The sequence below is a fragment of the Sinocyclocheilus grahami genome, unplaced genomic scaffold, assembly GCF_001515645.1.
Source record: "Sinocyclocheilus grahami isolate Dianchi unplaced genomic scaffold, SAMN03320097.WGS_v1.1 scaffold554.1, whole genome shotgun sequence".
Lineage (NCBI taxonomy): Eukaryota > Metazoa > Chordata > Actinopteri > Cypriniformes > Cyprinidae > Sinocyclocheilus > Sinocyclocheilus grahami.
In genome coordinates, this window is record NW_015505733.1 from 597,907 (window position 1) to 609,653 (window position 11,747).

Sequence of the window (11,747 nt, forward strand, 5' to 3'; positions counted from 1 at the left end):
AAAAAAAAAAAAAGCATAACATAATTAAAGCGCATATACTGTATTAGAACTGCATCGCATATAGTCATTTAATTAAATCGTAGCGGTTGTGAATTCACAATTATTTTTAATAATGAGTTTTAAATGGGTTTAATATATCATGCAGCCTTGGGGAACGGTCTAATAATGTGTTTTATGGATTCTCGGCCGTGAAATGCGCCACTTCCGGTATTTTGCCAGTTAGTCGACGCAGCAGAAAATGAAGTCGAGGATAAAAAAAAAAAAATCAAATAGTCGAATAAAATCGACGAATCGCGACAGCCCTAAATATTATATTATAATATTATATATGCAGTATTATACAAAAAAACGATGTATTGTATTTATAAATGTGGACATTCATAAATGTCATGTAATGGAGGTTTTCATAGCTTTGATAAGTGAAAGTGAAAAGTTAGGTGACATACTCGGAATTAGTGCTCTGCCTTTATCCCATCCAAAGTGCACACACACAGCAGTGAACACACACACAGCAGTGAACACACACACAGCAGTGAACACACACACAGCAGTGAACACACACACAGCAGTGAACACACACACAGCAGTGAACACACACACAGCAGTGAACACACACACAGCAGTGAACACACACACAGCAGTGAACACACACACAGCAGTGAACACACACACAGCAGTGAACACACACACAGCAGTGAACACACACCCGGAGCAGTTAAAGTTTTGAAGAGTCAAAGTTTGGAATGACATAAGGGTGAGTATAAATCAGAAATTTCATTTTGGGTAAACTTATCCATTTAAGACTTTGCAAAGCCTGAACACACTTTACATTTTCTCTCATATTTCCAGGTTTTACAGGGTACCCACATTTTCGTAAATCACAACTCTTAGAGTTCCAAAGCATTTAATGAAAAAGCATTTGACATTATTTCCAAAGTTCATACCTGTCTAAGATGTGAGAGTCTCCAGTTTCAACACACAGCTGGGAGCTCAATGCCTCAAAACGGGAATTCTCTAAAAGCTTCATAGCTGGAAAACACACACACACACACACACACAAACACACTCTTAACGGAAGCCAAGTATCTGTATTTCAGTCTTTGTGCATAACCCGTTACATACAAAATGTATTGATGCAACTAATTGTATCGAGTTAAAATGAAACACAGTAATAGAGATGCCGAAATAGAAACACATAAAAGCACAGTAAACAGCCTAACCAGAATTTTTGTGCAATCATGTAACTGTAACGACAGTTCACCTCACCACAGTCACATTACAGTTACAGTTTCATGAGATGAAATTTAAGCTTGACATGGAAAATTGGGATATAAAAAAGCAGAGTGTATGTGAGTATGTGTTTTCAACAGGAGGCGCAGTGCCTCTCATCGAGTAAAATGTCTGTTTCTGCTTGAGCCGCGTTTCTTCCTGCTCTGACGCTGGGCTGCCCTCCATCAGAAACTAAAACAAAGATGACAAGGCCGCTACTTCTGTGCATGTGTCCGGATCAGGGAGTCGTAGGATATCTCCAAACATCATATTAGCACACAAACCCGGCTGGTACTGGAGTGTCAACACGATACATTCCCGCCTGAAGTAGTCAGTCGGCGGCGGCATGTCGCTGAGCTCAGGCGGGTGGACTCTCACACCTCCGCCGGCCCAGTCTTCATCGTCTCATGTCGGCCAGGAGGCCTCACAGTCGGCCTGCAGCACTGTTCTGATGTCGGTGAAGGTGTCAGTATGCCACTCGGGTATACGACCGCTTTGTCTCCCCGGGGCCGGAGACGATTCTCTCCGTCTACAGCTGAGCATGGACCCGGGGAAGGCAGGGGAATTCCGCCTCGCGTTACGGGACATCAGCGGAACAGCGGCTGGACGCAGCGTGGTGAGGAAATGTCGAACTTGCATTAAGTTTTAGTCTTTGGTGCTTTGAACACTGGTTAAAAGTTGACAAAAAGTGCAACATAGTAGTATTTTCATTCCAGAAGTATCTGCGCTAGTCACAATAGCAGCACTCTGCCTCACATAGAGCACAAGCAAGTGAATCACGTTGTTTTGCTGGTCTTTGTTGATGTCCTCCTCCCCCTAAATTTGATAGTGTGCTGAGAGTTGAGTCACAGATACACTTAATGCTGTTCACGCTACCTAGGCCTATACATATGTTATAAGTTAGTTCACAATAATATTTGTGATCAGCATGGATACGTTGATTTGCTGTAATAGACTGATACATAGAAAGAAAGTGAAACTACCTCTCGCGTGACTCTGTTGATGAACCTCATTATTGTTTGGGGTCCCAGAGGCCCAGGTGAATGTATACCTAAATGTAAAAATAAATATTGCAGCAAGCGGCGATCATCGGGATAAAAGCACAACCCAGTGGGGTTGTGTTGAAAAGACATCAAAATTGACATAAAAAACAGGTCAAACATGCGAATCAAACTGATGCCCAAAACTTGACATGGAGTTGATTTGATGTAAATTGAACGTCAAACATTGGCCTACATATAAATTAAACCAGTTTCAGTGTGGGGTTAACTTCCTATTTTCACCCAATTACCACTTGAATGACTAATATTGTATTTATCTATTTATTTTAAAGATTTGATTTGGGCGTTTTTGCCTTTATTTAGATGGGACAATTTAACGACAGGAAGTGAGAGAGGGCGCGGGATCGGGAAGGGTCGGCGAGCCGGATTTGAAGTCGGGACGACCCTGTCGGCGCACAAGGCTATAGGCGCGCCATCCAGGACTATTATTTGAAGTGTGCCGCTGTGAAACTCCTAGTGTAGAGGATACAGTTATGTTACAATGGCCATGTCTCTTTTCAAACATAATCTTTCTATGGAAGTCTTATTTTATGTTCCATATTACAATAGACAAATTGTCTCTTCATTTGAACTGGACTGCAATATATGCAGTCAAGTCTGACAACTTGACAAATGTTTTCTGAATTCAGGATATATAGATATTAAGGTATTTTGGAGACCACATATTTCTTTGGAAACTGATTAGACTTAGATTGTTTTAGCCTTTATTAAACTTTATGAAACTATAGTGAATAGGGTTGGGCCGATAGACGATGCCATCGTCCATGATGGCTGACAGACATCGCGATGTTAAGCTGACTCTGCCGCAATCCGCCGCATCCCAGTTCCGTGTTCGGAAAGGAAATTAAGTGTACTACGGATACCCTAAAGGGAATAAATAGCCTACGAGATGGGAGGATAAACAAAATATTTCAATACTTTTTCTTGCAATTATATCGTTAGGTAAGTATAGGCGACTGTATGTAAATTGCGGGCATCAGGGAGAAACCGCTTTCGATTGTGCGCTCTCATTTTACTTTAACTTTAACTTTTGAGATTCGCGATCACAAGGACTCTATACTATGGAGCGGCAGTACTTACCACACATTTGACAAGATTAGATGTTTGTCATTGGAGCTCAGGATCTGCAAATCATTCGCCATCGTCCTATCAGACATTTCTCCTTACTCTGTGTATGTGGTAAGTGAACTTTCATGTACTGTAATGCAACAGGCTACCGCTAGCAAGCATCTAACCTTTTAGTGGCTCCATATAACACGTTATTTGTTTCACGCTTCGGGCACACCCCTAATGTTTCACTGTAGACATCGTCCGATGCCAATTTGGTAGACATCGCCCAACCCTAATAGTGAATGTACTGCATAGTTAAAGGAAGGGTAGGTGGTTTGGTTCAGAATTTATTTTTGTTATGATGTTTGAAAGTCTCTTCACATCCCGATAGCAATCACTAAGTTAAGTGGTCTAAATTTATTTATATGTATTTATATAATCTGTGGAAGGCGTAGGACCATAAAATGTCCGTCCAATCAAAATGTTCGGTCCGAAGATTACGATAGGCTGTCCCCCCTGCCAGTCAAAATATGTATTTTGCATACCTCAGACATGATACGTCATCAGCGTGTTCCGGTGACAATGAAAGATATTATTACAGTACAAAGCACGTAATATTACAATGTTTCTTACCGATGAATGAGAAGTGAGGTCATCTGACAGCGTTACATTCAACCCTCCACCAATGCGGTGTCTCATCGTGTCGCTGGTTAGCCTCTGGTCTGCCTGTGAGCTTTCATGGGCTTTGAAGAGGGATTATGCAGGGAGGGTGGGGATTTTGCTTTCAAAGCTAGATTGCTATTGCTAGCCTTTCCAAAATCACATAACCTACCTTGAATCTATTGAACCATTTACACAGATTTTAAACTGTGATCTAAAAGAATTTGTTGTTTTGTGCCTCCCTCTGGTGGACAACATTAGTATTACGGCCTTCATCTCTCATTTCCATTGATATTAATGACTGACATTTTATAAATTGCTGTAAGCACCCAGGGCATCTGAGTATTGGGGGAGATTTGGGACCATCCTGCCAAATTTGGTGTTTCTAGGACTTACGGTTTTGGCTGGCCAGACACTTTTAGGGCAGAAAAAGAATAATAAGAAGGAGAATATAGCTGCAAGTGCAAGCAGTAATTACCGGGGTTCAAGTGTTTTAAGACCTTTGAGCAATTATAGACATTTGAAGATGATTCTACCCAGAAAGCCTGAAAATTAATAAATAAAATCACTAGAAATATTATTTAATGATTCATCAATTTTGACCAAACAGGTAGCGCTGCTCCCAAATTAATGTGGTCTGGTGAACTAGGTGTGATGATGACACGCATAGTTTTTGGTGCCAATATACCAAAGAATTGTAGAGAAACATTCTTAGATCCATTTTGGCATTTCTCCTGAGCACTAGGTGGCACTGTGTCAAAACTTTGCAGGTAACCTCAGGACATGTTTGTCATAACAAATTCCAAGTTTGGTTTGAATCCGATAAAGCACTGAGGAGATATATGCCTTGTCCAAATACCCACACATGCAGTCTTTGCACTTGACCATTTTGATTACTTATATTACATATTTCCTGTTTTTGGTTCAAGTGAGCATGAAGACCACAAGTGTGTGTAGAACTTTTCATTACCTGATGGGACACACTTATAGTATTGTAAATATGCAAGTGTTTACAAAGCTTTATTTTTATTTTCAATACTTTGCATTTTAAAATCAACTTCTAAATGTCTGTTCAGTGGTCACTATAACAGATGACACAATTTAATTTTGTGGTACTTCTAATTAAGTGATAAAATGCAGTTGCAAATATTGTACAAATGAAATATCACCACTACTCATTTGCAACAATAAAACGTGCAATGTGTTTTACTACCAACTTGTAATATCTAATTATTAATATTTAACATGCATTGGAAAGGTTTCCGTGACCTCTCGCGAGATCTCGGCAAAAAGTCAAGATTTATTTTCAGAACATTATGTATGATGGTAATATACACTAAGCCTCAAATACCACTCCGGAGCTGTATTCGAGATGGTGTGGATTTAGTGTGCGTTAAGGGCACTGCGCTTTGGCATTTTTAAGACCTTGGACAGTTTTGCGCACTTACTTCCTGTCGCGCGCACACGCTCTCAAGTAGCCAAGACCGTGAGTGTGGGTATTTGGACAAGGCAATAGCCTCATGTCCACTTTGGCGAGCTTTTCGTCAAATTCATTCATGCGTTATTCAAGAACAGTTGGGTAGGCCTGTCGCAAATAATCAATATATCGCGCAATATATGTACATGACCTCAATATTTTTTGGTGACGCAATATATCGCCCATTATATTTACTTAAAAATTACTGTCACCATGTTTTGTACATTCCACTTGCGCCTGTGTCTTTTGCAGCTTCTCGTACATGATGTGGTGTAGTCATGAGGTGCTACTGCTAGTTCAAATTTAAAAAATGCTTCTACAAAAAAAAGTTTAATCTGCAGATATGGTCTTGTTTAGGGATCTGTGCCTTTGTGCATACGGACATCTGACTGCTAAGTAGTGATTGTGTTTTTCAGCAATAGTGTGCACCCTTAATTTACAGAGAAAAGAAGGTCCGGGAAAAATCTTTATTCAAGTTCTTTGTGCATTTTTCTTTTTTTCTACTTGTTACTTTGCACTTTTTGTTAGAAAATGTTTATTTACTATTTATTCAGGGTTTTAAGGTATCTAATATTTTGATACTTAATTTCCATGATCTAAATATTCTTAAAAATTAAAAGTTTGTTGTCATTTGGAAGTGTGTGGGCCTTCTTGCATTATGATGATGTTACTTTATGATTATATATTCAGTCTTTAAAATGACAATAATATCGCTTATCGCAATTATTTCTGGGCCAATATATCGCACAACAAAAAGTTGTTATCGTGACAGGCCTACGGTTTGGTATATCAAAAAGCTTTTGATAACTTTTAGTTAGGACCATCTGAAGATGGTCTGTATCAATTTTGGTGAAAACCGGACGAACCTTCTAGGGCAAGTTTGAAAAAGTAGCTTTTTTACATAATGTCAAATATTTAATGAACTGTTTGATTGACAGCAGTGGTTCTAAAGGTAAAGTTGTTCAGAATGAGGAAATCTAACATATGATATGAATAATGTGTGTAGGTGTGAAACACTGTGTGATATAGAATGCGTAAAACCTGATATCACCTTCTAGTGGCTGATTTCTTTCAAATTTCTCAGACCTCTAGGAAAATGAGTCAAACAAGGTCCATCGAGTTTTGTTACGATCGGCCTCCGTTAACCTTGTCTAATGGGTTCTCAAAATTAAATGGCCGATGGCGGCCATGTTTTTCGAGATACGCCAATGCCCTCATAGATGTCAATGGCACCTTGAAAAAAGACACTGTGTGCCAAATTTAAAGTCAATCAGATTAACAGTTGCATAGTTACAGCCATTTTCATGTTTTTTCCCTGTTACAGTGCCACCAATTGCTAAGACTTCCCAATTTGTTTAATTTGTTCAAAGATTGAGCTAATTCATATGTGTTCTGAGTTTGGTGAAAATATCTCATTCCATTCAAGAGTTATAGCCATTTTAGTAAAAGTGGCCCTGCCTACTTTGAATGTTTTGGCATCCTGTCGCAAGTGTGAATCACAGATCGAAATGTTTTTGATAACTTTTTGCCATGAGGGTCTCTAGATGATGCATGTCAAGTTTTGAGTGAATCGGACAAGTGGCCTTTGAGGAGTTCGAAAAAGTCGATTTTTCAGAAAATCCAAAATGGTAGGAAAATTTTAATGACGAAAATGAAATCTGAGAAAGCAGGGTGTCCTTAAAAAGTCTTAAATAACGTTTTCCTAATATAAGGCCTTAAAAAGTATTAAAATGTCTTAAATTCTTAAATATTTTTGGTCTCATTACCGCTAAAATATCTTCAGTCTGACGGACCTAATGACTTTACAATCATTGGACAGACCGACCCGTGGTAAGTTACTGCGTCATCAGAGAGAACTGCAGTAAGTTAGCAGAATACAGAATACAAGCTCACGCTGTTTGTCTCGAGACTTCAGAACAAATAAACTCAGAAGAAACACACTGAGGTAAAAATTCAAAATGTTTAGTTTATTCATAACATGATATAGTTAAATAAAACCCTTCAAAACACCTAACTTACAGAGTGCACACATTACGTGAAGTCTAGTGCGCGTGCGCATTTACAGTGCGCTCTTTTATGGCATGATTCGGTCTATTAAAATACATTCAGAATGATCACAAATTCAAGACATGGGGGCAGAAAATGTGTATATTTATACCACTACATATAGTTAATCAAGTTCACACGGAAGAGTGCTTTTTTTCTCTCCAAAAATTACCATATACAAATGTGATTTTTTTTTTTGACAACAGTTCAATAAACTATAAGTTTTATTAAGAGACTTACGTTTTAGACACCATATTGCCTGTTTTTGCACTATTTCGCCAACAAAAATAATTCCAAACAAAGCCACAGCACAGTTTTGTGTCTCTGAGCAATATGACGGTGTCTCGTTCTTGAATGAATCAACCGTTTAAATGATTCGGTTCAGTCGCAATGACTCACTTCACAGTGACTTACTGACACCTACTGGCGCTTTTAATTTCACATTTAAAGTATCTTTTCATTTTGTAAATTATTTCAAATATCAGTATTCAACCACCACACAGAATATGAAGAATATCAAAAACTTTAGGAGTGAGCTGTCCATGAAAGTTCTTAAGATATTAGCACAATAACACTCTTAATCAGTTGAATGAATGACTCGATGACTCACTCGTTCAGTGACTTACCGTCACTTACTGGTAGTTCAGTTGAGAAGTATGTTGAAAAGTATGCATTTTTCCCCTCAACATTTCTTATTTGTATATTCATAAATGCATTTAAAACATTAATCTCATAACATTATTTATTGCAGTTGTAATTATTGTTATTTGCAGTGTAAATTATTTAATCTGACTGGTAGCAGCCCTATAGTGTATATTGAATTTATTGATAAATTGTAATAATTTGACATGTAAGATGATGCATACATCTAAAAAGGTTAAAAATATGCCTTTGTAAAGGTAAATATGCAGATTTAAGTATGTAAAAGCTGATAAAACACTGATGAAAATATTGCTTCAGAATAAATTTACTCCACCAAAAATCTCAGTGATGCAGTTATTTTGCGTGGATATTTTGTATGGAATATTGTCTGCTGATATGAAAAGTTCACTGTATATCGTAGTAATAAATAGAATTTATTACAGCAATGATATTTTGTTTTCTTTTTAATTTATACACATTAAATATTGCATATATGCATGTATGTAATAAAATGTGTATTTCCATTACAGGTTTAGGTCTTAAATTTCATATAAGGTGGTATTAAAAAGGTCTTAAAAAGTCTTAAATTTAACTTGTTCATATCTGCAGAAACCCTGGAAAGCCATTTTGTTTGTCTTGAGCCAGGGATTCCAGTAATATAAGACACTTGACTCTACAGCAAACGTTCCATGTGTTCAATCACTGTAGCGCTCCCTATTGTCCAATCGGGGCCATACCTTGTCGATGTCTCCCCATATTCTCTTCGCGCTTGAACCACTAATAATAAAAATCCTTACAATTACAATAGGGTTTCAGCGCTTCGTGCTTGAACCCCTAAAAATCTGTACAAATACAATAGAGTTCCGGCACCTTCGGTACTTGGACCCCTAATAAAAATTTCAACTTATTTCATTTCAAATATGTTTAATATTTACTTCTTTATCCTTTTGTTTTGCAACAAAGTAGACATGCACTTTCAAAAATGTGGTTGTTGTCTAGGATTGTATTATTTGGGCACATTATGACCGATTATGTATCCAGAGGTAGTGCAAGATTTGTAGCAAGTGAATATTCATACAGACCCAGGGTCTTTGAGATCCCAAACAGAAATAATATAAAATTATATTATTCCACATTTGAGTCCTGCTATCATTTTGAAATCTCATTACACTCACACTCCTGATAATGTTGTTTTGAAAAGATAGCTCTTGTGTACACAATGATGAATATAATCAGATGAAAAAATAACAACAATTTAATGAAAATATCTGATAGCTCATAATACTGAAAAAAGTAGTTAGATGATAAAAAAGTTAGTAGATGGTAAGTTTTAAATAGGCTAGGTCATTTATTTGCTTGTGAGAAATTGATATTTCCTGGACTGTATTATTTTAGTAGTGAAATCACTGAATTATGTTAAAGTAAATTAACTCCATTAGTTTTTGTGTCTCTCTGTTTATTTTCATTTAGTCTGTTGCTGAGTTCGACCTCAAGACTGTTTTCTATGAAGTCAAGTCCCCACAGTGCCATGAACTGAGTTTGGCAACACCACCACACGATCGTATCACTTTCAACTTCCGCTGTGAGCAGGAAGCACAGGAGTGGGCCACTGTGGTGATGTCATCACTCCGTGAGGCACACAGAGGTTTGGCCTCCTTCTTCTTTCATCCAGCAGTTTGTCACTTTTGTTCATTCATTCATTTATAAATCCGGGTACACACTGGACAATTTAAAATAGTCTATTACAATTGTTGCTTATCAGACTGTACAAAACATGATGTTACACTGGCGTCTCAATTGTCATTAATTCAGACTGTACGACCAGGGCCGCATTAAGACAGCACTGGGCCCCGGGGCTATTACTTACTGCAGGGCCCCCCAGGCCCAGCTTAAGAAAAAATGTGCCATTCACTGTGCCTAAAATGTATAATTGCAGAAAAAATATATACGTTATATTGAACATTAAAGGAGCAACAGATTTTGTGTGAAAATAAACCATTCAAGTTGTTTATTTTGTTTAAAAATCGTATAAATGTATGAGGTGGCAAGAGGGCTCACCAGCATGGGGTAAAAGGCACACGGTATTTATACAAATACTTCAGCTAAAATAATGTTGTTGTTTTTTTTAAATAATGTCTAAGTTAATACTTGTTCAGAACAATCACTTTAGCAAAGTTTGTACTATTTTCCGCTTATTTTGAAAAAAATAAAAGTTTTTTTTTTTTTCAAATAAATATGCTGTCATTAAAATGTGTTAATATAAAATATATATATTTTAAAATACAGAAACAAAATCGTTTTAATAAGTAAAGATTCTGAAAGTATTGAAGGAGATCCAATAATAATTGAATATATATTTACAGTAGTAACAGCAAATTATATTTTATTATATGACATGATTAATATCATGTTTTTAAATATGATGGTTTCATTTCAAACATGGTGATTATCTCTAATATGGACACCCAAAATAATATATTTACCATCTGAATCTAACCATGTCATGTCAACAAATGGCAAAGTCAGCCATCTATTAATTATCATGTTAATTACTGTGCGCCTTTAGCCCCAACAGCAAGGGGCTAAAATACCATACTTTTACATATCATTTCGTCATTTAAAAACTGTTGCTTTAATTATCTAAAACAAAACTGAAAATCATAAAGAAGAACTTTCTCTCAAAATATATGCATTCATTTTAGCGATTCTCATTTGCTACTTAAATCTACAACATTTTTAAAAACAAAATATTAGATAAAGTAAGCACAGAATCAGCTTTGCACTGCTGCGTGCGATCGTGTCAAAGATCAGACAAATATACAGGTGCATCTTGAAAAAAGGATGTTTATATATATATATATATATTTCTTTTTTCTTATATATATATATTGCACTGAAATTTCATAATTTTTGTTACCAATTTCAATATCAATAAAAAATAATACTAGCCTAAGTAAAAGTAAGCTTACTGAAGACAAGTAAACAGTCACAAATTAGGCTACAACAGAACAAAGATCATAAAAAACGACCTACTTGAAAAACTTAAAAGCACTGAATAATAAATATATTGTATAAAGAAAATGTGCAAATAGACTGAATAGTCTTCACTGTATAAATTCAATATACATTCATTATTTATTTTACAAAGGTGATTCAGTCAAGGACAGTAAGTTATTTTCTTTCTGATGTTTGATTCACATTATTGACACAAATGGTAACAGCAGCTATATTAGGCTGCATTATAGTTCACCCAAAAATGAAAATTCTGTTGATGTTCTAAACCAGTATGAGATTCCTTCATGCTGTTGAACACAAAATAATATATTTGGAACAATATTGGTAACCAAACAGTTGCTGGGCCCTCACTACTTCCATATATGAGAAGAAGAAAAAAAAGAAAAAAAAACACTATTGGAGTCAGTTGGGACCAGAAACTGGTTACGATCATTCTTCAAAATATCTTCTTTTATGTTGAGGAGAAAAAGGAAATTCATAGAGGTTTAGAACAATTTGAGGGTAAGTATATGATGACAGTATCTTCA

General features: G+C 36.5%; 2 protein-coding genes across 3 annotated transcripts in view; one reads left to right on the forward strand and one right to left on the reverse strand.

Moving 5' to 3' along the window:
* LOC107556070 (repressor of RNA polymerase III transcription MAF1 homolog) overlaps positions 1–1,027 on the reverse strand; it is a 14,143-nt gene extending 13,116 nt beyond the window's left edge. Inside the window, exon 1 of the mRNA XM_016239063.1 lies at positions 945–1,027. Within this exon, the coding sequence (XP_016094549.1) occupies positions 945–1,027 (83 nt within the window). The remainder of the gene's footprint in view (positions 1–944) is intronic.
* A 208-nt stretch (positions 1,028–1,235) lies between these two features.
* The window catches only part of LOC107556071 (ranBP-type and C3HC4-type zinc finger-containing protein 1-like), a 28,821-nt gene continuing 18,309 nt past the window's right edge, over positions 1,236–11,747 (forward strand). For both annotated transcript variants that reach the window (XM_016239064.1, XM_016239065.1), the window contains exons 1-2: positions 1,236–1,885; positions 9,676–9,850. In XM_016239064.1, coding sequence (XP_016094550.1) covers positions 1,616–1,885; positions 9,676–9,850 — 445 coding nt within the window. In that variant the 5' untranslated portion in view covers positions 1,236–1,615. The remainder of the gene's footprint in view (positions 1,886–9,675; positions 9,851–11,747) is intronic.